Raw genomic sequence first — 26,942 nt, 5'->3', positions numbered from 1 at the left:
ATGCAAAAGTATTTTAGCATGCACTCACCTGTTATGATAAGACTAGCCAAACCTATGAATAACGTGCAACAGCGAGAATGTAGAAGGCCTGACAGAGCAGCAGAAGTGCTGCAGGCGAGAAAGAGAGAGGACTCACAGCAGCAACATTGAATCGCTCACCAAACGTGGAAAAGTTACCCAGGGATGTGGCTGGTTTATGTCACCTAGTGGCTCTGCTGCCACTTTGGTTTCCAACTCTGTAAAGTCACCTTAAGCTCCATTCTGTCTGTCTCTCTCTCTGTCTTTTCTTCTCTCTCTATTTTATGGCCTTCTCTCTTGTCCTCTCCCTCTCTTTCTCTCTCTCTCTCTCTCTCTCTCTCTCTCTCTCTCTCTCTCTCTCTCTCTCTCTCTCTCTCTCTCTCTCTCTCTCTCTCTCTCTCTCTCTCTATCTCTCTCTCTCTCTCTCTCTCTCTCTCTCTCTCTCTCCGTGTCAGACATGAGGACAGCTGCATGGCCTATGCTTTGGCATGCCCTGCACATTTATACCCCAGGTTTCATATTTTCAACTCTCTCCGGACACTTGCCTCACTCTTTCTCACCCACTCTCTGACTCTCTCTCTCACAAGCGACTCCCTGTTCAGTTCCCACAGATCCCCGTCCAACATCGCCCGTCCCCCTAAACACTGATGTCTTCCTCAGACAGAGCATAGAATACCATGAGGTGGCGCCGGCCTGATAAACTACGTCGACACCGACAGCTGCTCCGTGGCGGTCTCTGAAACAACAACACGGGGCAAATGACTGCATGGGCGGGTCAAGTGCTCCATTGTCAGCCAGGCAGCAGGTGGGGGGTCCTCATGTTTACAGGCTGGGAACCAAACACCTGCCCCAGGTAAGCCCTGCTCCCTGCTGTTCTAACCCGACCAGGAGGCTGCAGTAGCTGGGTTTCCCATGAGCGCGGTGGGGGTGGGGCCGCCGGGGTCGCTTCAGGCCAGTTGTCTCTGAAAACAATGGTCCCTGAACAAGGGGAAGTGGAGGCCATGCGGTCGCCCACATCTGGGAATGGTTTGGTCTCAAAGCAGAGGGAGCTGCACTCTCACACACACGTATTTGTGTTTGGATGTACACACCTGTGTGTGTGTGTGTGTGTGTGTGTGTGTGTGTGTGTGTGTGTGTGTGTGTGTGTGTGTGTGTGTGTGTGTGTGTGTGTGTGTGTGTGTGTGTGTGTGTGTGCGTGCTTTGTACGTGTGTTTTGGTACGTGATTATTTGTACATATAAGTGTGTGTGTGTGTGTGTGTGTGGGAGTATTTACGCATGTTGATTAATCTGTTCAGGCATCCATCCTGGCTATGTGCAATGCATGTTTATAACAAAAACCTTTGAATGCCAGCATGCAACAGTAGTTCAGTGGATGGATGTCCCATCATTGGGAGACCCATATGGCGCACCCTCTTCTCTCTCTCTGTCTCTGTCTCTGTCTCTCTGCCTCAGTCTCTTTCTCTGTGTCTCTGTCTCTTTCTTTCTCTGTCTCTTTCTCTCGCTTTCTGGCTCTTATTTTCTCTCTAAATGCCTGTGTGTGTGTGTGTTTCACTCCCCTCTCTCATTATATCCCTGTCTCTCTCTCTCTCTCTCTCTCTCTCTCTCTCTCTCTCTCTCTCTCTCTCTCTCTCTCTCTCTCTCTCTCTCTCTCTCTCTCTCTCTCTCTCTCTCTCTCTCTCTCTCCCTCTCAGTCTCCCTCTCAGTCCTCCTCTCTCTCTGTAAAAACTTGAACCGCACTGCTGCACAACAGAATCAACATTCAACTTGCCTCACCCCATTTTACTCCCGCCAAACAAAAGCACCTCAGAGCACAGAGCGGTCGGTGCTTACCTGAACTCTCATGGGTCCTGAGGACTCTGCGTCTCGGCTCGGGGGCAACGGTCCGTCCGTGAGGAGCTGCGCCGGCGTGTTCAGCCCTCGTCTGGACTGGCTTTAAACGGGGGGATGAATGGAGCCGATTGTTGTCCGTGGGTCACGCTTCTGGACCTGCTGCTGTGTGGCTCTTGTTTGGGTCCCGGTGACGGCTCCTCCCGTCTGCTCCTCTGTGCGGGTTCTATGCCGGGAGCCGTCGATCCTCCAAACAAGCGGAGGAGGAGAGGGAGGGAGGGAGGAGGAGGAGGAGGAGGAGGAGGAGGAGGAGGAGGAGGTGAAGCAAAACAAGGAGGCGGGGTCGACAGGAGAGGGGAAGGGTACTAAGGGATTGAGAGAGAGAGAGAGAGAGAGAGAGAGAGAGAGAGAGAGAGAGAGAGAGAGAGAGAGAGAGAGAGAGAGAGAGAGAGAGAGAGAGAGAGAGAGAGAGTGATCGAATGAAGGCCTGGAAGAGACAGAATAGGGGAGGAGAAAGAGAAAGGCAGCTTGATGAAGGGAAGTTGTGGGAGTGCAGTAGGGGGGGATATGCACTCAGTGAGAAAGAAACTGGATGAGATAAGCGGTTTTTAACTTGTTTGTGTGTGCGTGAGATCTGTCTCAGCTGTGGCGGCGTATCAGCATTCCAATTTTCTCTTGAGAAGAGACAAAATCAACAAACAACATTCAAACGGAAGACATCCTTCACAGGATCGTTTTGACTCTTGTACATTTCCCATCCCGGTGACTTAATGCTCACTTTGCCTCAGGGTACCAGCTTGGGTGTTTTGATCATGATAACATGGCTCATTGTTTTAATAATGATTACAGGGCTTGATGTTGCTTGCTGATGATGTCTCCATTGTGAAGCTTGTCAAGTGCCGTGGAGCGTCTGCGATACTGGTGGAAGAGAAGCGTTCACAGAATGCTTCGTCCGCTCATCTCTGACAGCGTGCATATGAGATAAAGATCTTCTGTTGTCTATCGTGACTCATGAATCACACATCACCCTACATCGGTAGGTATGTATGGGTGACAATAGACCCAGAATGAATGTAGTCCTTCCTCTTTATATATTTTATTTCTAGTTGATTTTGATCATTTTTAATCAGCTTAAAGACTACGACGGCCGACCGACAGACAGACAGACAGACAGGCAGACAGACAGACAGACAGACAGACAGACAGACAGACAGACAGACAGACAGACAGACAGACAGACAGACAGACAGACAGACAGACAGACAGATAGACAGACAAACAGACAGACAGAGGGACATTTCTCCTCACCTCTTATACCAAGCGCCTCTTTCAGTGAAATTGACTTGAGCTGTGGTCATCATGCATCTAAGGTCAAGTTTCTGTACTGCAATTTGTAATTGTGCATAAAAACCTAATCCTCATCTCATACACAGTGTCGGTTATACAGCCAAACCTCAAACAAACAACACATCACATTGATTACAACTTGGATAATAAAACACAAAGTGTAAAGTGAAAGCATAAAAATTAATTACCAATAGTATGTGACATAAGTCACATTGTACAAGCATTAACAGATTTAGGCTAATATAGTTCCTGATTATAATATCTACAGTCATGTTCATCTCCTTATTCTACTTTCATTCAATCTACAGGTCTTGCCTGAGTCTTCTAGGTGGCAACAGCCAGAAGTGGCTTTGGTCTTGACTACTGCATGGGTTTCTTTGTGTTAATGTTCTCACAGATTGAAGGTCCGCTCATATGATTTGAAGTACTCACAACCCTTTGAATACGATTTTTGTCTTGTGAACACATTGGAGGACGTACTTTCCCCCTGAATCACATATAATCCTACATCGGTAGGTATGTATGGACGACAATAGACCCATAATGAATGTAGTCCTTCCTCTTTATTTATTTTATTTTTAGTTGATTTTGATCGTTTCAAGGCAGCTTACAGACAATGACAGGCAGACATACAGAGACAGACAGACAGACAGACAGACCGACAGACAGACAGACAGACAGACAGACAGACAGACAGACAGACAGACAGACAGACAGACAGACAGACAGACACACAGTCAAACAGTTAGACAGAGGGACATTTCTGGGGCCTCTTTCAGTGAAAATTACTTGAGCTGTGGTCATCGTACATGTAAGGTCATGGTTTCTGTACTGCAATTTGTAATGGTGCGTATAATACATAATGGTTTGTCATTATGTACTATACATACTAATACTCATCTAATACATGGTGTTGGTTATACAGCCAAACCTCAAACAAACAACACATCACATTGATCACAACAAAGACAATAAAACACAAAGTGTAAAGTGAAAGCAGTAAAATAAATGGAATAATAAAATACGGTACAGCAAACACAGTATTTATACCAATAGTATGTGACATAACAGTCACATTGTTCAAGCATTAACACGTTTCGGATTCTATAGTTCCTAACCATAATTCTAAAATCTACAGTCATTGTTCATCTCCTTATTCTACTTTTATTGGATCTACAGGTCTGAGTTTTAACCTCCAGTGGCAATAGCCAGAAGTACCACCAGTGTTCCCAGTGTTGGGCTTGATTATTATGGTCTTCTTTGTGATAATGGTCTCATGGTGGATTGAAGGTCAGCTCGTATGATTTGTAGTACTCAAAACCCTTTGAATAGTATTTTTGTTTTGGGTACAGATAGGAAGATGAACTTTCCCCCTGGCTTCTCTGTGGAAGCAATAAAGTCATATTCTGTCTTATATTGCTTTCGGTATGCTGAGTCAATAGATGACAAAGACACACAACAAATTATAAATGAACCATATCTACATTGACTGTCCATGCATGCTTTCAATAAAAAAATTACATGTGTTCTCATTGTGACATGTGAATTTACCTTTGGCTGGAGGGAGTGATAGTCTTTATATTTTATATATCTTATTTTGGGCATATATGGGAGTACCTGTTTTCTTCCTCTAGATGTCCCCATTGCCCCTTATAGTTTGAACCACCAAGCGCTTGGCTATAATGATTACTGCGTTTGGAACACTAAAAAGCCACAAATGTTACGATCAAAATTGTGTATCTATCTTTTGAAGGGCGATATGTTGAGTGTTGCTGCGTGTTGTTGATCGAAGCGTGTGAAATGATGGATTCGCATGAATGGGCACCAGTGCTTAGTTAGAGTAGGCCTGACCTACTCAAATGTCACAAATCTCTGATCCTGTATCGATATAGCCTAAAGGCAACACCAAATACTTTGCAGAATCATTTTACTGTTGAAAGGTCTGACATGTTGTCATCTACAGTTCCTTAAAGTTTACCTTTTTGTGCGAGGAATATTAACCGCACGACTTTATCATTATTTATGTTGTTAAAGTATTTTGTTTTCATATAGTAGTAGCATTTTCTTTTTCTGAAAGTCATTTCAAGAAAAATCTAATAAAAAGATGAACACATTGCGCATGCCTGGCCAGATGAGGACACGCTGATCCCATTGTTGTAGAGAGGGCGTAGATTCATCTCGCATTTAATTAGTCTGCAATTACAAAATTCAAGTCTCGACCATACTACTATACTATTACTATCCCTACTACTGTGTTTCCACCGTGCACTTTTAGTTTTGTTGACAACACAAAGCCCTTATTTTCATGCGTTTTGCACAAAGCTCCTCCCACCTCGGCGAGGAGCATTGTGGTACACGTGCGCTGAGGATTACCCAATCTAAACAACAACAGGCTGCCATGTGAGCGGCCAAAACGCTTAACGATTGGAACATATTTGACCAATCGCAAAAATTGTGAGAACGATTTACACTCATGGGCGTGGTTCCTTTTATATGATATACTATGAGAACAAGAAGCGACTGCACATGTTTGTCTTGATTATCCACAACTTTATTGTATGAGTTGGCGCACACACACTGTTCGAGGAATTAATATAAGTTTAATTAATACATAGTATATGTATTGTTGAACGACCCATTCAATTCAAGGGTATGACTCTCGCTGGCCATTGTCTTCACCATTTATGAAACTACCTGTAACTTTAGCAAATATTTTTTTATATTCCGCATGTATACTGCCACAAAAAATAACTGCAGAATTTTGCATTTATAAACTGCCTAAATATGCTGAATTTGATATTGTAAACTGCTGCATTCTATGTATGTTCTATTTCCAAAATGCACCGTTTGTTATCTAGAAAAAACTTCCCATTTCGGTTTAATCGGCTGATCAATACTATTTGTATAACGTAACAGCATATGTATAAAAACTGTATTTGCACATGGTTCTTTTTATATTATATACACTTTGCTCTCTCTCGCTCCCTCTCTCCCACTCTCTCTCCCTCATTTGCATATAGTTGCTAGGGGAAGTGACGTCAGAAGCATATGACAGTTATCGCTGTGGAGCAACATCCTATGTAAAGAATCGGACGATATTTGGAGTATACCTATTCGCCAAATCCGACCCCATCCTGCCTTAAAACAGGGGAAAATGATATTGAAAATATCCAGATCATAAACTTCACATTCGTGGCTTTCCGGAAATATCGATATTGTGATGGTTTAAGGATTTAAACCATTAAAACGGAATGGTGAAAGTTGGACGGCCACAGAAGAGACTGAGACTAGGATCTGGAGAGGAGGGGGAGTGTGAATAAAGGGGTCGGTTGTAACCCAATTCAGTAAGGTGAAACATTTGAAGAGGTAACCGAGCATATAGTTCATTCTTTGCGAGATAACATTAATTTACAAGGGACAAACTAAGCTATAGACGAAAAAAGTCAACATCAAAATGGAGTTGAGAGTAGGAAACCGATACAGACTGGGTAGAAAAATCGGAAGCGGATCCTTCGGAGACATCTATTTGGGTGAGTAAAATTCAACATTAACTCTGTATTTTCCCGGGGGATAGATCGATTGTTTTGATCATTCGCATTGGCACTGGCTCTGCAAATCAGGTTCACATCAATGTTCATACTTGGCTCCTTTTAATGTGGTCGAAAATCAAGCGAAGGAGGTTAGGTCAGGCAAGCTAGTCCCATAGTCCTAGCCTAGTCCTAATCCCGTCCTACCCCAGTCCTAACCTAGTCCTCCTAACCTAGTCCTCGGCTAGTCATCACCCATTTTACCCTAGCCCTCCTAATCGAGTCCCCTCTCCGTTGTATCTCCAGAAAAACACCCATATATTCCCCTCGGATGTATCCGCCTATGGTGCATGTATCATAGGGCAGATATCCCTTCGTGAACGGCCTGTACTCTGTGTGTTGTCACCATGTCTCACATCCCCTGTTTACAAACGATCAGGGTTTGAGGATATTTTCTTGATCGCTACTAGCTCGTTTCTTCGTTTTGTGGACGAGGCAGGCTATGGTCCCTGCTGGACCAATGCTAAGTAGATGGATTTGAATCTTCTTGGATGCCTAACCCCGTCCAGGCACAGCCAGCCCTACAGTGTTTGCTTGCAGCTCCCTGCCATCTGTCATCTAATTCCGGGGCTGAAGGGCAGCAGAAAACATGAGCGAGCGAGCCAAGCAGATCTATCCTGTTCTCCGGGCAATTCTTGCAGCCAAGTCGTTTTTTATTTTTGATGTTATATTATTTTGGAGCACCTCACTTATGCGAGATTACCGCTGTTAATCCGTTGAATGCGATTAAGATTCGCTCGAACAAATACTGTGCAGCAGACTAGTTTGTCTAGTTTATTGAGTCCTCGCAGTTCAAATGAACGTATTCGAATATAGCCCTAATAACGAATGTAGACAACCAGTGTTTACATTCAGTTATCTAGTGTTGTCTGTCTCCTATTTGACCCATTATGTTTCCACATTCATCCCATACATGCGATGGAGGCCTAAACGCCATATGCACTATAGCTATCTGTACATGACTGTGTTGTTACATGACTATTTTCTGAAGTGTAACGTTACGTTAAATATAAACGGACTCTTTATAGCTGGCCTGACCCAATGCAAACTAACCAGTGTGTGAATAGAAGGACTGCATTGTTTCCAAGAACGACATCACCCCTGTTAATAACTGTCATGTTTGTGTTCTAGTTGTTTGGTTTTTAAAATGTTGACCAAGCAAAATATATCGGTTTTTTTGGGGGAAACCTAGCATTGTTCCCTCTTTGGGTATTTAAGTAGACCAGCTGACAAAACAAACAAAGCAAGCAGACCTGCATTTGGGACAGGACACTTAAACTGGAAGTGCAGCTGTGTTTCCCTCCCTTATGTAAGGTGACTTATAGAAACTGTTTCCAAAACATTTGTTTGTCTATGGCGTCTGCTTGGAGTCTGCGGAGCTTTTGTCATTGTAGACACTTGTTTTCGTTACAGGCCAGTAACTCCACCCTCCTGAATCCCTCTGTGTGCAAGTCCAACACGCTCGTTTTATTGAGATTCCTGACTGAATTACAGCCTGTGTTGTGTAACTCTGAGACTCAAACGGGCTATCTTCCATCTGTGTTCTCCTGTAAAGTAGACCGCCTATGTTATATATATACGTGTTACAACACTCTATAACAACAAAGTGCCTTTTTTTAAAGCATAGATATCGTATGAATGTCTGTCGTGCCAACTTATAAACCAACCAAATGAGTAATAAACCAACAGCAATAACAAGGTGACTGGAGCATTGTTATGTGGCTTTTCTTTGTTTCTTGTCCGTAGGTTCCACTTGTCTGTCTGTGATCTGTGTTTGTATTAGGAGTATTGACAGCTTGAACCACTTGAACCAGTTCCGCATTTTATTTATTTTTTTGCATTGCAGTTGGGTGTATGAAACCACACGCACGCATATGAGTCTCAGCCTGTTGAGTGATTGCACCCAGGGTGTGGAGAGTCAGGACCCTGATCAGTAAATATTGCCACTGGTTATTTTCCAGCCCTCAAGAGACAGCAGACTTTGTGTTGTGTGGATCTCCTCTCGAAACACACCCAAGTGTAGTTCACAACATGAAATATTCATCCATTTTGATTTAAGGTATACCAGGGCACCAGTATGGACACCACAAATCAAGTAAATATAGATTGACCATGCTGGGTCTTTGGCAGACATGAATACAATGGACAAAAAATACCAATAATGTCAAATTCAGGGACAGGAAGTTACTTTATTGGACTATAGAAGGACCTGTGAACAGGGTCCATTGTTGTGAATGTAAGTCAGGGCTGCTGGTCGTGGTCTTTATTAAGGACCATGTGTGCGTGCATTTTTTGATCATAAAAAGCTGATACTTTTTGGCCTTTTTTTCTTTTTCATTCAATTTTTTTTTTGTTTCCGTCATAGATTAATTTCCCCACAATGGTTTGTCATGCTAAGTTGTCAGTCTGGTTCTACGATTGTTTCCTGAAACTGGCTCATGTAGGCCAATCTGCCTGGAAGCACGTTTAGTGTTTATTAGTCAGGCTCCAGCATTGTTTTGTTGCTGTTGTGCAGGGATATGCCTTGACATGTTCGGCCACGCAACCTTCCATAAGTCATTTGGTAGAGTATCCCTTGGCTGCTCATGATTTTATTTCACAATATATAGGACGCATGTGCCTCTACTTGTCTCGACATGTATGACGCGTATGTATGACATGTATAGTTGCGTCATACTCTCCGTTTTCACATGATATTTGACCTGTGCAGTCCTGGTCCTGTTGTCTGCGGTAGCAGCGCTAATGATACCATGTGTCCTGTCCTCTGTGTCCGTTCCCAGGCACTGATATTTCTGTGGGTGAGGAGGTTGCCATCAAGCTAGAATGTGTGAAGACCAAGCACCCCCAGCTCCATATCGAGAGCAAGATCTACAAGATGATGCAAGGAGGAGGTGAGCCGCCACGTCACACACTCACTTCTCATAAGTCTGTTGCCATCACGAAAAATAACTCCTGTATAATGTGCTTCACGATGCATAACTGATCTGTATACCGCAACACCTTGTAAACCATCAACACTGCTGACTATCCTCTTTTTTTAAACGGTGATTCATAGCCTGTGGTATAAATATATATCAATATTTCTAATATAAGTATCAAGTGATTCAGGGCAGAATTACGGCGAGCACAGCGTTACTGACTGATGCTTGATATAGATATCCTAATGAATGGATCTCTGCTTCTGCCCCATTGAACCTTGGATGTAAATGACCCCCCCCCCACCCTTCCTCTCAATCCACCTGCAGTGGGCATCCCGATAATCAAGTGGTGCGGCGCGGAGGGCGACTACAACGTGATGGTGATGGAGCTGCTGGGGCCCAGTCTGGAGGACCTGTTCAACTTCTGCTCCCGGAAGTTCAGCCTCAAAACGGTCCTGCTGCTGGCGGACCAGATGGTACGGACTCACTCAAATGTCACCTCCCGGTAACTGCCGTCTTGGTCACAGCGCTAGAGGGCCTGAATGTGTTCATATCCTGTATGAACCCCCCAGTGGAGAAAGGAAACCAGCTCGAGGGACACCCCAAGGGAAGGCTCCAATGCCTGGATATGGAGAAGATTGATAGGTGTCGTGTGGGTGTCATAAAATGGCAAATGAATGTTATCAAATTGTCAAAGGGCACAGAGCAGCCATCATAGTATTGACTTGATAATAAATGAGTAATTCATTTAGACTGATAAAGGCAACGCCTCTTCCATCTGTGTATGGTGGTGATGCAGCGAGCGGACTTGTCACGGATGGTTTTATTAAATCGCAAGTAGAGCCATTTTTTGGGTGTGGTAGAAATACTGGTTGTTTTATTTGGCTCTGAATGGATCTTGGAACCTTTTTGGCTACAGATTCCGACATTTTTTAGTCTGGTATTTCATTAATAATAGCTTTGTTCTTCCTGGGTATTCCTGTTCAATAATTTCTAATATAGGAGAGAACTGCTTCACCTGTTGTGCAACATTAAGTCTAAGGAAATCAAGTCTCTTAGAATCACAGAAAAGGGGGACCATTTCTTATGTCATTGGTGTGGTTCTGAAAAACGACGTTAATGGTCCAAATTGGCTGTTTTTTTGGCAGAAAGTTTTTGTTTCAGACCTATTGCTTCACAACACACGTGGGAAGCAACACTATAGCCGAGCATTCCCCCTTTTTTAGCACTTTCTTCTACCACGAACCTCGTCGCATTACTCCTCTGCCTCTCTCTGTCGCCACCATAGATCAGCAGGATTGAGTACATCCACTCCAAGAACTTCATCCACCGGGATGTGAAGCCCGACAACTTCCTGATGGGCCTGGGCAAGAAGGGCAACCTGGTCTACATCATCGACTTCGGCCTGGCCAAGAAGTACCGCGACGCCCGCACGCACCAGCACATCCCCTACCGCGAGAACAAGAACCTGACTGGCACCGCCCGCTACGCCTCCATCAACACACATCTGGGGATAGGTAGGGTTGCTGTTAGCACTCTGGGAAATGACCTTATGCGTGTTGCAATGGAGGTATTTTAATCAAGGGTTAAGTCTTGTTATCCGCTCTGAATTTGCATGCCCCTGTCGTATGCGTAGGATAGGATCATTGTGGATGATATGATGGGAGCTCTGTATAGTTACTTTGTCCCGTCCACTGCGCCCCTACAGAGCAGTCCCGTCGTGACGACCTGGAGTCCCTGGGCTACGTCCTCATGTACTTCAACCTGGGCTCCCTGCCCTGGCAGGGCCTCAAGGCCGCCACCAAGAGGCAGAAGTACGAGCGCATCAGTGAGAAGAAGATGTCTACGCCCATCGAGATCCTGTGCAAAGGCTACCCCTGTGAGTGCAATGTGTGGAAGGGCAGTGGTGCTTGGACTGAGCCCGCATATAACGGTGTCTTGCCCTGAAAGAAGACTCTCGCATCAAGATCGCCTATTTGGAACCGGGATTTTGACTCCTAATGGCTTTTGACGATTATTTTCTTTTCTTCTTTTAGCCGAGTTTGCCACCTACCTGAACTTTTGTCGCTCCCTGCGTTTTGACGACAAGCCAGACTACTCGTACCTGCGGCAGCTGTTCAGGAACCTGTTCCACCGCCAGGGCTTCTCCTACGACTACGTGTTTGACTGGAACATGCTCAAGTTTGTGAGTATAAATAACCACGCCGTGTGTATTTTCCGGGTGCAATTATGATAATATCACCCCTTCAGAGTTGAGATAGGCTGACATTATAAATGACTTGCATGCAAATTCACAATGAAGTTTACACAAAGCCGCTTCTGAAAGTATCTCCTCTCAAACCTGTCCTGCCATGTGCCCAGGGAGCCAATCGCGCTGCGGAGGAGGCGGAGCGAGAGCGGCGTGACCGAGAGGACCGGCTGAGGCACGGCAGGACCCCGGGCGCCCGGGGGATCCCCGCTGCTCCCGGGAGGCCCCGGGGTCCACAGGAGGCCGGAGCACCCCCCACGCCCCTCACGCCCACCTCACACACCGGTCAGTGCAGTTACAGACTACTCGGAGGCTCATAGTGTGGGGAAGTAAATTAATATTGTTATTGCCATTGTCAGGCAATCTTGTACAAATGTGTTTGTCTCATTACAGTATGTGCTACGCACAAGTGTGCATCTTTGTTTTTTCATTATTTGGCTGGCAATGTTTATAGCTATCCATGTTTCATGATCATAAATCTTTCAACAATTCAATTATGAAACCGGTCCAACCTGTGCTTTTCGCCATAGTCTAGGGCACCGCTCCATACTACCTGCCTTTCTGTCAACCTCTCTGCCAAAGTGCGATCTAAATTTGCAAACAGCAAAGCCGTGCCCGGAGCTGTTATTGAAGTCCCTGTTGAAAGGGTGGGGGTGGTGCACACGGATTAGCTATAGATAATAGATTATATATATTTATATATCTTTAAAGGTGATATTGTACTTTTTCGACATTTCCCTTGGCTCCAGACCGTTATATTCCATATGTTTTACTTTAAGCTAGAAAAAATCAGTATTCGCGCCCACCGAGAACCCTTTAATAAGTGTGTGGAACGGCTTGTTTGCGCTCATACTTTACATCCTTAAATGCTTGTGGTGTTCGGTTAGCTGCCATGTCGAGAAGATGCTCCCTGTGTGAAAGCTAATTCCCAAAGAAGGTGGTGTGAAGAATGAGTGGTTGCAAGACCACATCCTCCGCAGTACAGCGCCAGCATTGTGTTCGCTTCATATCACTGAGAGCCGGGCACCGTATGATGTAGGATGTTCGCCTCGGTTAGTCCTTACACACGAGGCACTTCCCACTTAGTTGGCCCAACCTTGGACCCTAAGGATCACACTCTGTAAGTATGCTTTATTAGTATATCTTTTCAAACAAGGTAGCTACTAATGAGTGTTAGTTGAGTTTGTTGTAGCTGAGCGGTACACCCAGTGCAAAAGATACAGAACGTTATTGTGTGTAACGTATTGTTTAGTCAGCTGTAACGGTAGTTCTCGGCTAACTTCCTAACTCCAATCATTATGCTGTTATGTTTTGGTTCATCAGCTCTAGTATTATACCTCGGCTATCTTGCTCACTTAAGTTGTGTTGAGTTGGATAAATTATTATTAAAGTTGTATTGTTACCGTATGTTATTAAGGCCTTGTACATCGTCATGGCATATATTCAATACGAGATAATTACCAATCAATGACTAAATAACATTCAAACGTCACAATAACTTTCCTATGCTTCAAATGGATCATTGACTTTTGACCTTCTATAATTGTAGGTTTTACCTGGTGATCATTATCCTAAAATGAAAGGGAGGACTGCAAGCTTCAACATCTGCAGGACAAGCTGTCTTCAAGGTCGTGTTAAGTCCTGGAAGGGGAAAGGCACCTCAAATAGTATATGGATCACAACACGCGATGGGATGACCTCCCTGATCACTGTCCCTATAAGAAAAAGCTGACAACACCAGGAGAGGATAAATTGAAAAACGTGTTTACTGTGTATATACAGGGATGCTTCTGTGAAGTGTTTGAAACATTATCAAAATTGAAACGCATTACAATTTTATATTAGAGTGGTATCTCTTAACATGTAATAAAAACATTCTCTGCCTCTGTCCCATTCTTCAGAGGTTCACAGTCCACTCTAAGGATCTTTCTTATGCTATGCATGCATGTAGGCTGAGCTGGAAGATGCGTCATTCGTCTTATAACCTAATAAGGACCATAAGTGCTGAACAACAAATGGTGTTTTGTAATAAAGCAAATAACTCTTGAGGCGTCATCATTGCATAGGGCATATTATTGATCCAGGACGCAAAATGTATTTCAAATATAATGGGTGTTGGAATAGTTCATATGAAACAGATTGATGCAGGAGCGAGCACCAAACGAGCAACGTTAGACTTGTGTATAGCTTTGAAGATGCAACAAGAAAGTAATGTATAATTGATCTAATGTATAGTTATAATAGATATATTCGGGTCATTTAACCAACACAATGTTACCTTGTTGTACACAAATTAGTTAGATCGTGATATATAAGATGGCCACATCAAAACTACTGACCACTGAAGCGTCCTGTTCACAAGGGTTTTTTTCGGACCGACTTTATTTGGACAAATGTTAACCAATTCTTGGGCGCTCTGAATAAGCCGATAAGCGTTTGACCAATCGTGACAGAGTTGGCGTGCTGACCAATCAGAGCTGACTGGGCTACTCGGGAGGGGGGCATGAAGTGACCATATTGCTAGAGCCGGTGCTGTGTATAAAGGTGTATGAGAGTATACAGTCTGTACTGGTGTCTGACGGTTCACCCCCTCTCCTCTCCACAGCGAACACATCCCCGCGCCAGGTGTCCGGCATGGAACGCGAGAGGAAGGTCAGCATGAGGCTCCACCGCGGGGCGCCCGTCAACGTGTCCTCCTCCGACCTGACGGGGCGGCAGGACGCCTCCCGCATGTCCACCTCACAGGTACGCGTGTCCCCTCGCTCGGCCCCGCTCCCGGGCGCCTTCGCTCGGCCCCCCGGCCCCCGACTCAGAAACACCCAGCCGCACACAAATGATCACCCACCGTGGCTTTGTCAGTGTTCAGCCTCAGCTCAGTTGCTTTTACAACATGCAAATGTCCCATGCCATGTATTTGGTTATTTCCCTTTATCAGTTGGTCCCAAAGGGCTTTCACGAGGCCTCTGCAGGTTTAATGCAGAGTTTGACTGCGTAGGAAAGGATTGCCCCAACATGATTAAAAGACACTAAAGCAGCACAAGCAGGAATGGGAAGCCATCTGCTTATTAGGTCATCAAACTCAGTGGAGATGTCAGAAGCCCTAGCTCCTAAGGCGCCTTTTTTTTTTTTTATCCACTCATTGTCCGTCGAAAGGACCTTATTTTAAGGAGAAGCCCTGTATGTGTTGAAAAAGGTTCATCAGGCAGGTGAACGGACCGAAAAACATTAAAGACGCATCGCAGATAGTCCTCACCGGTCGTGTCTGGTCGGATTAACTCTGGGTTCTGACTTGACATATACAGCCTTCTCTCTCCCCCTCCCCCCCCCCCCCCCAACCTCAGAATAGCATTCCCTACGAGCACCATGCCAAGTAGACGCTCACCAAGTCCTTGTGTGACGGCAGCCGCGCTGGGTGAGTCCCATACCTGAAGCACTGCTCAAACACTCCTCTCCTGCACACGTCCCCCGGGACTGTCCAGGCCTTCAGAGTGTTCTTCAGGTTGCAAAGGCTTCACTCCTGATCCTCCGAACGGGTTTGAAGCCACAGCCGGAAGGCCCTTTTTGCAGCGTTTCATCTACAAAATGAATTTACCTTGTGTCTGGGACTGTCAGTTCCAGCTTCTTGGTAAAAGCTGTAAGAGACTTCCGGTTTTTAGTGTTGCAACCTGGGTTCAGAGTGTTCTGCAGGTCAGGCAGCCTGACTTCCCATTTCCTGTTAGACTTGGGTGTGTTTGGCAGCAGCCGATGTCATAGGATCTCGTATTGCAATTGCAAAAGTTTTGACGACGATGTGTCATTGTGCAACGTCTGCACAATGTTAAAATCGACAAGCCATCAGTGACGTCGGGCAGTGAGTCCCCAAGCCCTAGTCTTTTGCCCCTTGACGCAACTTTTGATAAATATGTTGGACACGTAAAGAGGCAACACAGTTGCAAAGACAACAGTCGATGGGTGTCAGTTATACAGTAAGACGGCAGAGGAGCAGTCTGTTTCGCCATACGTCGTTTAACATTTTAAAAGTCGAGCCAATCAGAAATCAAAGAGCCCATATTTACCGTTGATTTTATGACATCATCTTTGCGCCCATCAAATCCATTTCCATTGATCCAGACGGGAGGTTGTTCTCAGGTGTGAGGCAATCCCGTCAGAAGGTGAGCGACCAGTGTATCAAAGCCCTAGCCCTGACCCTCTCCCTTCCCCACGTGTGGAACCCGCGCCCTCTCTTGATCCATGCTCTGGCTTGTTGCTTGTGCTGTTGATTTGATGCCTGCTCAAAGCTTAGCGGCAATGCTTCACAGCATACCAACAGCATTCACGGCAAGCCTTGCATTTTTATGCCGTCGTTGTGCTGATGAGGTGCCGATACAACATTCCCTGCCTTGGCTTTAACGTCGATGTGTTCACGCAGAACATGTCCTGCCTTGGCTTGTATCCAAACCGTTGTGTGTGCATGATGAGGGACACTGCAACCCCACAGCATGGCACTCAACCATATGTTTAGGATTGTGTGGAATATTATAAACCCGTGTGTAACTCCAAATCAAATAAGTGTGTGATTTTCCCCATCTTATGTCTTACCAACCTATTGATATATTATCCATTTTCCTGTTTGTTCTTTCCATTTAAAGGGGGCCTACTGTAGATATAAATCCTTTCCTGCTCTTACACACTCTGGTCTATTTGGTTGATATTCCAGATGGTCACTGGGTAACCTGAAACCCTGGGTGTGTCTCTAGTCCTACCATAGAGCCGGCTCAGAGTAGATTGGGCTGATTTGATATGAGCCAGTACTGGTTCTCCTCAAAACCATTTCCTGGTCTACAAAATGAACCAGGAACACTAACGACGGTGTTTTATGAACCACGGCCAAGCGATTCCAAGATGTCTAGGAGGAAGGCGAAACGTCTGCAGTGCAATTCCCAAATGAGATATAAAAAGGAAATCTCTGAACAATCTCCTGAAAGACCAATCAACGGGGAGGGAGGTGGGAAGGTCTACCACATTCAGAGCTGGATAGTACACTACAGATCATGTTTTATTACATGTTTCAGAATCATAGTTTGGCAGGCGTTAATAATTCAGCGCTACAATATTGCCCTACAAAGAGTAATTGCGCAATTGGGAACACCGAGAAAAAGGGCCTTAGAAGGTTTCAACTGGCCAGCCTTGGCTGGTTATAAGGCATATTGCAATAATACAACACAAAGCAAAATTTAAGTCTGAAACTTTATCACAAGATCAAACACGCGTGCTATTCAAGTTTAGTTGTAAACAAATTTTGCCAAAACAGTAGTTAGCCTTTGGACAGCGGAAGAGGCCCCCTTTAATTAGAATGATGGACTAAACGGCCAATAGCTTCACTGTTGCTCCCATTCACGGTGTTGTCTGTTTCCTCTGCAGATGGTGGCCGGTGTGACTCCTGGTGGCCTCCACTCTTTAGCTCCGCGATGAGCCCCCCACACCCCCACCCCCCCCACCCGCTCTGCAAGCGGACCACACCCTGCTCATGTAGCAGCAATCAGACGACACACAAATATACTGCTACTGCTAACTCCAGCTCTCATTTGAAGCCAGCTGCTGACTCAGCACAATGTCTGTCTATGATCTATTTCTTGGCCTCGTGTTCCCCCCCCCCCCCTCCACCCCACCCCCCCTGCTTTTCAGATATTCCTGCCTCCTCTTTGAATAGATCACAGCCTGCCGTCTCCACCCCCCCCTCACTGTCGGGGGGTCTTGGTTGCCAGACCTAGAGCGGCAAACATTTTGATAAAATATATTGAGGACGTAAAGGACTGCTCTCATGTGTCCACTTTTACTATCGGGGGAACCTTTGCAGAACCCTCCATGCCGGTGGTTCCCTTCCGCCTCCAGTTGGGCTTAAGAACCGGTCTGGCCAACCTGTAGTACACACACACACACAACACAATCACAAAACTGTTCTCCACCATTATGTGTCCTGACACACACATTTCGTGTACCACCGTTCACGGAATGCGTGTGTCCGGTTCTGTTCCTACTGCTACTGAACATGAAATAACCCGATGCATAACACGCTTTTACTTTTTTACTTGGCAGTAACTTAAATCGAGTGGAAGCAGCAGCTTCTCTTTCCTGTGGGTAGATTTTTGAGATGTGATGCTTTTATTTTGAAGGTGTGTGTATTTTATTCCCTCACATTAACGACTAGCCAGGGCGCTTTTCAGTTTCTGTTGGGTTTCATTTTGCAGCCGCTGGTGCAATACTTTTTCGATAGCTACGTCCTTTATAGGAGAGAAAACAAATCCTGCTTTGCATGTTTAGAACCCTGCCCCTTCGTTTCGCCAGCGGTCAAGGGCAGGGGTAAAGCTAACCGGTCTGCTCATAGTCCTGACGTACCAAGTCTTCTTATTGGTACCCTGGGTCCAGGTAGATATAAGTGTATCAACCGTTAAGTTTTCTGGAATCTCACGGTCAGTGATGTCACCAGCCTCCCCCCCCCCCCCCTTCCCCCTCCCTCCCCTCCCTCGGTTCAACCATCGAATGAGTTCCCCCCCCACTCCCAGTGTCCGGTCGAGGAGAAGTGCACTTTACACAGGAGACCGGGGGGGCCCGTTTAAGACACTTGCATTTGATGTCTGCTCACTGTTGTACAGATCTACGTTTTCATTCCCTCGTTTGTATGATTTTTAAGCTGTGAAATATCTGTAATATAGATGTGTACATGTCCTTTTTTTTTTTTTTTTTTGCCCCTTATTTGTCTATTGGTTAAGATGAAAAAAAAAAAAAGGCATCCTCTATCCTCTCTTCAACTCCATCCAGGCAACTTGCCTGGTGTTGGGGGGGGGGGGGTTAAAATGCAGGGGTAGTTTTGTTTTGCGTCATGATAACCAGTGGCTCTACCCCCAAGTAGTTTTGTCGTTGACACGTCATGAAGCAACATAGGCAGGGCTGTGAGTTACACCTCGGACGCAGACGCCCCATCCCTCTGTCATTTTAAATTCTCGTCCCCTTACAAACTAACTTAGTCCTTTTTAAGGAGCATCTTGCAGTTTGACATTCCCGCTTAATTAAAGTCAGGGAACGATGTAGTGGATCAAATTGTTATTGTATTAATGTACTTGAGATACAGCCTGACTCGTTTTAGTAATTCAACTTGCACGCAACTGCGTGAACTTCTAAATACTAAAAGGATCTAGCCGTGATTCTAAAAGTGACAATATTTTAGCATTTGATTTGAAACATTTTCCCACGCAAAAATTAAATGGTGGTGGCAACATGCAGGTGATACTTGAGGATAAATAAGTAAACCCCAGTTTTAGCAGAAAACTCCAACCTGGAGATTCAAAAAGATGCCATCTGGGATGTCGTGAAGGAAAAAACGAACACTTTGGGTTCTGTAGCAGTGAGGGGAGCCCGTTTTATTAACTGAAAGTGATTTGGGGGTTTACTTACACGGAAGCATTAGTATTGTATAGTCCCTGGTTACGTCCCTGCACATAGAGGTAGTACAGGATCAATTATGGAACGCCACAGCCAGCTCACCACTAAATGGATGAGGACGAGGCACTCGTTGCTTAACAAGAATCTTTTTGTTTTTCTTTGTCTGTTTTTAAGCAAAGAAAATAATGTGAGTCCAGAAAGTCATTGTCTGAATCTTTATTTCTTTCGCCTTGGAGGAAATATCCAATAAAGGGATCTGATATGACCTACATGGATGTGGCTAATCACAGAGACGGGGGCATTCAAAGCATTATAAGTGTATTGTTCACAAATTTCTATTGAGTCAAGAACTACTAATACTTGACAGGTTTAAGCCAGCAAACTAGTTTGGGCGAAGGGCGGTTAGTATTTACCCGGACTTGTATGGGAACCAGCCAGTCTCCTGAAGCTTTCTACGCCTTTCTGACCATGTCCTGAACCATGGGAAGCCTGTTGAAATTGAGCCTCACTGCTCTTCATTCTTCCCCTTAAGGGATCATTTTGACACGTGGTCGGTTTGGCTGGCCATACAACAGTTATGTTTATCCAAGGTACCGGCTCCATAAGATCTACTTTCTCTTTGTATTTGCCACTGTATTTGTGTACTTTAAAACCTGTAAATAAATTAAGTACTTGTACCATTTTTGCACTTTTTGTCCAACATCGACCACACCTGCTGTACTCGTAGAATCGGAATGTGTATAAATATTGTTTTATTCTGTTCAGTTATTTTTTTTTGTGAGGAATCATGAACTGTAATCTGTAATGGCAGTCGAAGCTGGCGTTCTTTGCACCGTGCATTTAAAGCACATCTGGTAGAGAGGACCTGTTTTGTAACAGTGGGTAACCCCCATAAAGCAATCACTGATGGGTCATTGAATAGGGTGCAGTTCAATATGAACAAAAGGGCCCTTATGCTCCTTACAATGGTCTTGAACTCAAGGATTATAGCCATTCATTATCGTGTTCACTGTCTACAATGAGGAGCATCATCCGTCTATTGACCAGCCGTCACTTTCACACAATGCCTTCATGGGTAGTTAATCAATACTTCATCACAGCTGTGTATTGTGTACTTGACTTCGAACAGTAAAATACACTTGTGTGTGTGTGTTCTCAATGTCATAACAGACAACATGAAAGTTCCTTGCAAATGTCAAACGATGACAAAACACACAACCATACACGCACACACTTCACGTTACGCCAACAGCACCATCAGAACAAGTGCAATAATTTAGAGGAACTTCATTGCCAAGAATACGTGAATTATGTTATGAAAATAATTTAAGTTTGATCAGCACACATGCCTTATAAGACACAATTGGACACAAGTAAAACAGTAACAACACCACTGCAAAATACCAATTTCGTAGCATACTGGCAAAATAATAGTACTACAGTATGTAGTTCCCCTGTGGTAAGCTAATTGCCAACTAACCACAGGCTCGGACAGAACCCACTATTGATTATAAAACACTTTGGTTGTTAACTGTAATGCCCAGCCTTATTCCCAAGTGCTATCTGAACGTGAGAACATAACAGGTGAGGTTCTGCAGAACGAACCTCAGAAACACGCCTCCAAAATAAAAGTTGACACCAAAACAGTATTGGAAAGGCTGCGTTACAGATTGAGAAAAAACCGTCAGAAATGGAAAAAGGCGAACACTGAGTGAGCAAGGAAATGTGCCCAAACTGTGCAGATGTGAGTTGAGTCAGCAACTCGTGTTTTTGTGTTTGTTACAGTGCGACACCTCTTAACATAGAACACAACACACCGTGTTTCACCCACCCTGGCGCTTGGCATTCTCAACTCAAATGTCCTCTTCACCAGGGCGACTCCTCCCCTCGTTCTCCTTTGTGTCCTTCACTTCATACACCGTTCTCTGGCTTCACCTCTCCTTCGATCTCCCCCGCCAAGCCATTCACCGTCTTCTCCTGCGGCCCGGCCGTCTTGTCCTCGTCTTCGTTCTGTGTCTCGGGGCCCTCCTCTGAGCCCGTCTCCTCGTGGTTAAGCCCCTCCTTTTCGCAGGCGCTCATGGCCATCTCGAGCCGGGACTCTGGCTCCTGGTCCTGCTTCTTCTTGAGGCAGAAGAAGTTCCCCAGGGCGATGATGAAGGCGGCCACCACCACCTCGCACCCGGCCAGCAGGAACACGTACATGTAGTTCTTGGTGGCGTCCAACAGACGCCCTGGAATTGAAAGCGAGAGAGAGCATTTGTTAGCGGCAGCAGAACTAGTAGTAGGTCATTCTGTGTTATAAAGTTTGATTGATGATTTGTATTGTTTTTTTAGGTCGATTATCCTCCAACACATGACAACAAGCGAGTCAATACAACACTATTACACTTCAATACAACACAATACAATGTGTTACAATACAATTCATTTGACTGTATTATACACATGTAAACAAAGAGGTTTCTCCGTATGGCTGACCTGCGCCGGGGGGCCCCACTAGCACGGCGATGGCCTCCATCAGCAGCACCAGGCCGATGGCGCTGGAGAACTTCTCCGTTCCCACGATGGCCATGAGCACCTCGAACTGCAGCGCTCCCACCATGCCGTAGGAGATGCCGAAGAAGATGCAGAACACCACCAGCCCTGGGTAGTCAGTGGCCTGTGGGGGACAACAGCAGCAAGAGACTGTAGTGAGGGGGGGGATACTCTGACGCCCATCTAAGGGTTAAACACAAGGGGCTATCCTAGGGGTACATTAATTTCCTTGTCCTAATTTAATCTTATTTTTCTCTGAATTATTCGGCATTATTAAATGACAAAATATATTATAAGTAACATAACCACGGCACGGCAGCTGCAACAGCGCCCCAAGAGGTTGCTTGCTGAACCACACAACGGAAAGCCTCACCTGCGACCCGACGATATCGGTGACGCCGTTGAAGATCATGGCGAAGCTGAACAGGTAGACGCACCGGGGCCGCACCCACTTGAGCCCCGCGATCACGCCGCACAGGGGCCGGGCGAACATGTCCACGAAGCCCAGGGTGGTGAGGAGCAGGGCCGACTTGGTGTCGGCGTTGCCCAGCTCCTTGGCGTAGCTCACCACGAACACGGGCGGCACGAACAGCCCCAGCACCATGACGGAGGCGGCCACCGTGTAGATGAGGAAGCCGCGGTCCCGGAACACGCTGAAGTCCAGCAGCTTCTTCTTCTTGGCCGGCTGCGGGTTCTCCTCCTGGATCTCCTTCACCTCGCCCTCCGCGTCTTTGGGCGCCTTGGGGGGCAGCAGGGGCCTCATGAGGGCCCCACAGGCGCAGCAGTTGAGGAGGATCCCCCCCAGGATCATGAAGCCGCCCCTCCAGCCGTACTGGAACTGGAGGTACTGGCCCAGCGGGGACAGGCAGCACAGGGCCACGGGGCTGCCGGCCGCCGCCAGCCCGTTGGCCAGCGGACGCTTCTCGCTGAAGTAGCGGTTGAGCATGATCAGAGAGGGCTGGAAGTTCAGGGCTAGACCCAGTCCTAGGGGAGGGAGGGAGGGAGGGAGAGAGAGAGAGAGAGGGAGGGAGGGAGACTATTAAACAGTTGCACGTCTAGACTAAAGCATACATTACAGTGGGCCGTGGAGAGCATAGTGCTGAAAATGAATTAGAGAGAGTACAAGAGAGAGCGAGAGTACAAGAGAGTACAAGAGAGAGAGGTGTAAGGGTGGCACACACAGCCACGCCAGGGTGGGACACGGGAGGCGTATAAAACCATACAAGTGTAACACACGCATGCAGTGTCATCAACGCCCTACCTGTAATGACTCCGATGCAAATGTACAAGTGTATGATACTGGTGGCGAAGGAGGCCAGGACCATCCCCAGGGAGGCGAACAGCCCTCCGACCATCATCACCGGCCGGCAGCCGAACCTGTTGACCAGCACACTGCACAAAGGGCCTGTCCACGGCCCCGCGGCCAGTCAGTCACACCCTCCTCTGACACCTCAATGCTTTAGGTCATTGTTCAACATGTGCCAGTGGTACGTGAGGGTACTGCAGGCGGTACGTGGGACATTTATCCTCTAAATACACACATTTACAATTTTAGGAAAAATTCTACAGTAATATGGTACAGTAAATATGATATTATGGCTTGCTGTTATTCTAATGTGTATTCCACTATGTTTAATTGGTGTTTTAATGCTAAATAAACACCGGGGAGCATAAGCAGCATTGCTGACTTTTTCTGTCCACTGTTTCTAACTGGCCATGGCCTTGCAGTAATAATTGTGTATAGAGGGGGCATTGGCAGTCTTCGCTCAGCAAACTGAATGAGTTGTCTTTCATATTCTGGGAAAATGTGAAGAGCTGAACCACTGGGCCTACACAGCGCCATCCATGGTAGAAAACAAGTGACAAAATGTTGATGTTTCTTTTTTGTCCTGTAGATGGAAGCAAACTCACAACACCTTGGTTTAGTCTAGTGTAAGCTTTATATCACACACGGGTCCCCACCTGTCCCGTAGAGCATGGCTAGCAGTATAGAGGATATCCAGGCGGTGTCGCTGTAGCCCACGTCAAACTCATGGATCAACTCCTTGAAGAAGACGCTTACGGCCTTGGGGAAGGCGTATGAGAAGCCTGTGATGACGAAGCAGCCTGTCAGCACAGCCCAGCCCCAGCCTCCGTCTGGAGCCTTCACCCCCGCAGGCCCCTCGTCCAGGACTACACCTCCCATGATGCACCTCTGATTGCGATGGTGATGTCACAGCTGTGGACAGACAGAGAGCTTGTTTTTGGCTTTGTATTCACTACTATACACAGGGGCGCCGCTAGGGATTTTGGGCCCCATGAAAAGAATCTTTACAGGGCCTTCTGTATTATAATTTCATCATCATTAGGGGCCTCTCTGGGCCCCCCTCCATCATGGGCCCCTAGAATCCGTCTCCTTTACCCCCCCTTTTCGGTGCCCCTGAATATACAATACTACAATTTCAAGGACATTTGTATTCCTGTGTGTGTGTTTGATTGAGAGTGAGAGAGAGAGACCATCTGTGTTTAACTACAAATCACTGGGTAAATATCGATCTGGTTAAAGCCATTCTGGGTGTTGGTGATAGTGGCAATAGTAGTAGTACACATAGTACAGCGTCTTATTTTCACCAGGATGTTGCATAAAAGGAAATGCCTGTTTGATTCAGGAAACAACGGTTCTGTTTATCTCCAGCAGGAACATTAATGCATTGACACAGCCTATTCACGAGTGCACAGTCACAATGATATTACCAGCCATGATGTAACACTGCTCCGTCAAGGGCAATGTCTTACAGAGGTTTTTTGTATGATGCCTCATGCTATTTCCTCATCCCTTTTGCTGCTGTAACACAGGCGTACACAATTGTTCATGGATTCACAAATCTTTTTGAGAGGAACATATTTTAGCTTATCGCATGTAACAAGCAGTGTAGGCCTACCAATGACTCTGAGATTGGCTACATCTAGATTATTCATTCAGAAATTAAGATGGTTATAAATCAAGTAGTTAACATAGCTAAACCAGCCAGTTTACAACCACCACAAAGCTCCCCTTAAGAGGGGAAGTTGGTTATTGTGAAAAACGTACACAGCATCAAGGACATAAGAACATCTGTTCTGTAGATGGTTCTCTCACGCTTCAACAACCCTGTACAGACCTGTGGACCTTGTTAGGGTGTAATATACGCATCACTATTCATTTATTTATTGGCTCAAATACTAGCATGGGTTAGCGCGGTAATATAATGGTGCCAGAATCAAGAGAATGATTTGCTCCAAGCTTCTCGCCACGCATTACCAGCTAACTCCTGACTTTCTGCAGCTGTCAGCAGATTCGGTCGTACCCTTCTGTGAACACTTCCTTGGAGTGGCCGCAGCAATGTACACATTCTGAATGCCATTGCTGCAGTTCTTAAACCCAAATTACGTTGATTTATCATTTGGTCAAATGAAACGAATCCAACTGCACACCCTTAATGCCTTAAAACCAACCTTATGCTTAAATAGCGTGGATGAATTGTAAACATGTGCCTAGACTCCCAAATGCTTAACCCTTTTGTAAAGTATAATGACTGGAATGTCCTATGGCCCGGTGGTTCAGTGGTAAAAACTGTTGCTTCACGGTAAGAAAGCACTAAGTTTGAGGCTGATTTCTGCCACCAGGGATGACCACTCTGGCCTTTGCTGTTTGGTGGTTGGATTATATCTAGGTTTTTCTCAATGCGATGGATGAAATCATAGCTCTGTGCCTTGTAAGCATAATCTTTGTCATCGTGGAAGTCTATGAGGACTTGTCTGAACGTAATGTTCTGTGTGATGTGATGTGATCTTCTCAAGTGTGCTGGGAATCACACACACCTCACAACCCACCGCAAACACAACATGCCTAATATCCTAACCTTTCCAATGGAACCCGTGCAGCCTTTTGACATGGGTGCAGCTATACAACCTAAAATTAGAGATCCTTATATAACTACCGGACAACCACTCTCACTCACATTCTCTCCCTCTCACACAAACACACTGGCTGCGTACCAACAGACAAACACACGTACACACACACACACACACACACACACACACACACACACACACACACACACACACACACACACACACACACACACACACACACACACACACACACACACACACACACACACACACACACTCGTTCGATAACTAACAGCATCATGTTTTGAATATCAACTCGCACTGGATTCGATTTGCGTGTGCGCTTTTATGTAAATGAGACACATACAAGAGAGATCGCTCTTAACAGGCGCACGTGCTGCTGTGAGCGTGCGTCGTCGTGTCTGACGCCCTGGCCGCTGGTCGGATGCTGACGGGCGCACGTAGGCTGGGCTACGTGACGCCACTTGTAGTTGTCAATGCGAGGGGGGGGGGAAACGTTGAAGTAGTATGTTTACTCGAGATGCTTTGCTTTTCCTCGGAAAGAGGATGCCCGTTGACGTCAGCCATGGTCAGCGCCGGCTTACGTGATCAACAACGTGTGCGCAGCAAAGGTGTAGCACAAAAATGGTAAGAAAATAAAAATCCTTGATAAAAAAATAATATATATATAATTCTCTCTCTCTATCTCTCTCCCCTCCCCCCACACACACACACCACACTCGATCACACCTAACACCTAATTATGTATTTGTGTTATTTTAATTGTTGTTTCGCTTAGCAAAAAATCGATGCTACACACATCTACATTTAGAGTACTCCAAACGTAATAAGCAGAACATCAGCCTTCCCATGCCGCAAAAAAAAGTTGGAAGTCCTCTTTCATTCATTGGGCAAACGATGAACCGTAATCCTTTCTGCCTTGCCAACAAATGTATATTAATAATGAAGAGGTCGCCTACCTGACCGGAGACGTTAGGATTTAGGGTTGTGGAATCAAACTCGCGTCCTCCGCCACTTAACCACTTGTTTCACGAGCTGTCACCGGGGCAGTGAGGGAATGAGCTGGCTGGAGGAGCGCTTGAGGATTTAACCGATTTCTCTCCATCTCAGGTGATGCAGAACCCCTCTCCTCCTCGGCGATGACG

The 26,942-nt window shown here is 45.8% G+C and overlaps 3 protein-coding genes across 6 annotated transcripts in view; 1 reads left to right on the top strand and 2 right to left on the bottom strand.

Annotated features, from left to right (window-relative positions):
• The window catches only part of c1qtnf1 (C1q and TNF related 1), a 12,133-nt gene extending 9,963 nt beyond the window's left edge, over nucleotides 1–2,170 (bottom strand). Inside the window, exon 1 of the mRNA XM_030340906.1 lies at nucleotides 1,850–2,170. Within this exon, the coding sequence (XP_030196766.1) occupies nucleotides 1,850–1,861 (12 nt within the window). The 5' untranslated portion in view covers nucleotides 1,862–2,170. The remainder of the gene's footprint in view (nucleotides 1–1,849) is intronic.
• slc16a3b (solute carrier family 16 member 3b) lies at nucleotides 1,691–26,942 on the bottom strand. 2 transcript variants are annotated; one of them, XR_003973908.1, is made up of 7 exons: nucleotides 26,757–26,942; nucleotides 23,863–24,118; nucleotides 23,162–23,305; nucleotides 22,274–22,884; nucleotides 21,844–22,024; nucleotides 21,183–21,596; nucleotides 1,691–1,703 (listed from the first exon to the last, which is right to left on the bottom strand). XR_003973908.1 is itself a non-coding variant. In XM_030340901.1 (6 exons), the coding sequence occupies exons 2-6, from the start codon at nucleotides 24,083–24,085 to the stop codon at nucleotides 21,277–21,279; spliced, it is 1,479 nt and encodes a 492-aa protein (XP_030196761.1). In that variant the 5' UTR covers nucleotides 24,086–24,118; nucleotides 26,757–26,942; the 3' UTR covers nucleotides 19,861–21,276. The 2 variants fall into 2 exon arrangements, 1 of the variants encoding a protein (XP_030196761.1); XM_030340901.1 differs by lacking the exon at nucleotides 1,691–1,703 and having other exon boundaries at nucleotides 19,861–21,596.
• Nucleotides 6,231–20,042, top strand: csnk1db (casein kinase 1, delta b). Of its 3 annotated transcripts, none has more exons than XM_030340903.1 (10): nucleotides 6,231–6,723; nucleotides 9,561–9,671; nucleotides 10,026–10,174; nucleotides 10,987–11,215; nucleotides 11,407–11,577; nucleotides 11,735–11,883; nucleotides 12,060–12,231; nucleotides 14,552–14,691; nucleotides 15,293–15,358; nucleotides 17,347–20,042. In XM_030340903.1, the coding sequence occupies exons 1-9, from the start codon at nucleotides 6,648–6,650 to the stop codon at nucleotides 15,341–15,343; spliced, it is 1,248 nt and encodes a 415-aa protein (XP_030196763.1). In that variant the 5' UTR covers nucleotides 6,231–6,647; the 3' UTR covers nucleotides 15,344–15,358; nucleotides 17,347–20,042. The 3 variants fall into 3 exon arrangements, with proteins under 3 accessions (XP_030196763.1, XP_030196765.1, XP_030196762.1); XM_030340905.1 differs by having other exon boundaries at nucleotides 15,288–15,358; XM_030340902.1 differs by lacking the exon at nucleotides 15,293–15,358.

This window comes from Gadus morhua, chromosome 18, assembly GCF_902167405.1.
Source record: "Gadus morhua chromosome 18, gadMor3.0, whole genome shotgun sequence".
NCBI classification, from domain to species: domain Eukaryota; kingdom Metazoa; phylum Chordata; class Actinopteri; order Gadiformes; family Gadidae; genus Gadus; species Gadus morhua.
Note: the sequence above shows the minus strand (reverse complement) of the source record. Positions and strands in the feature narration are given on the sequence as shown.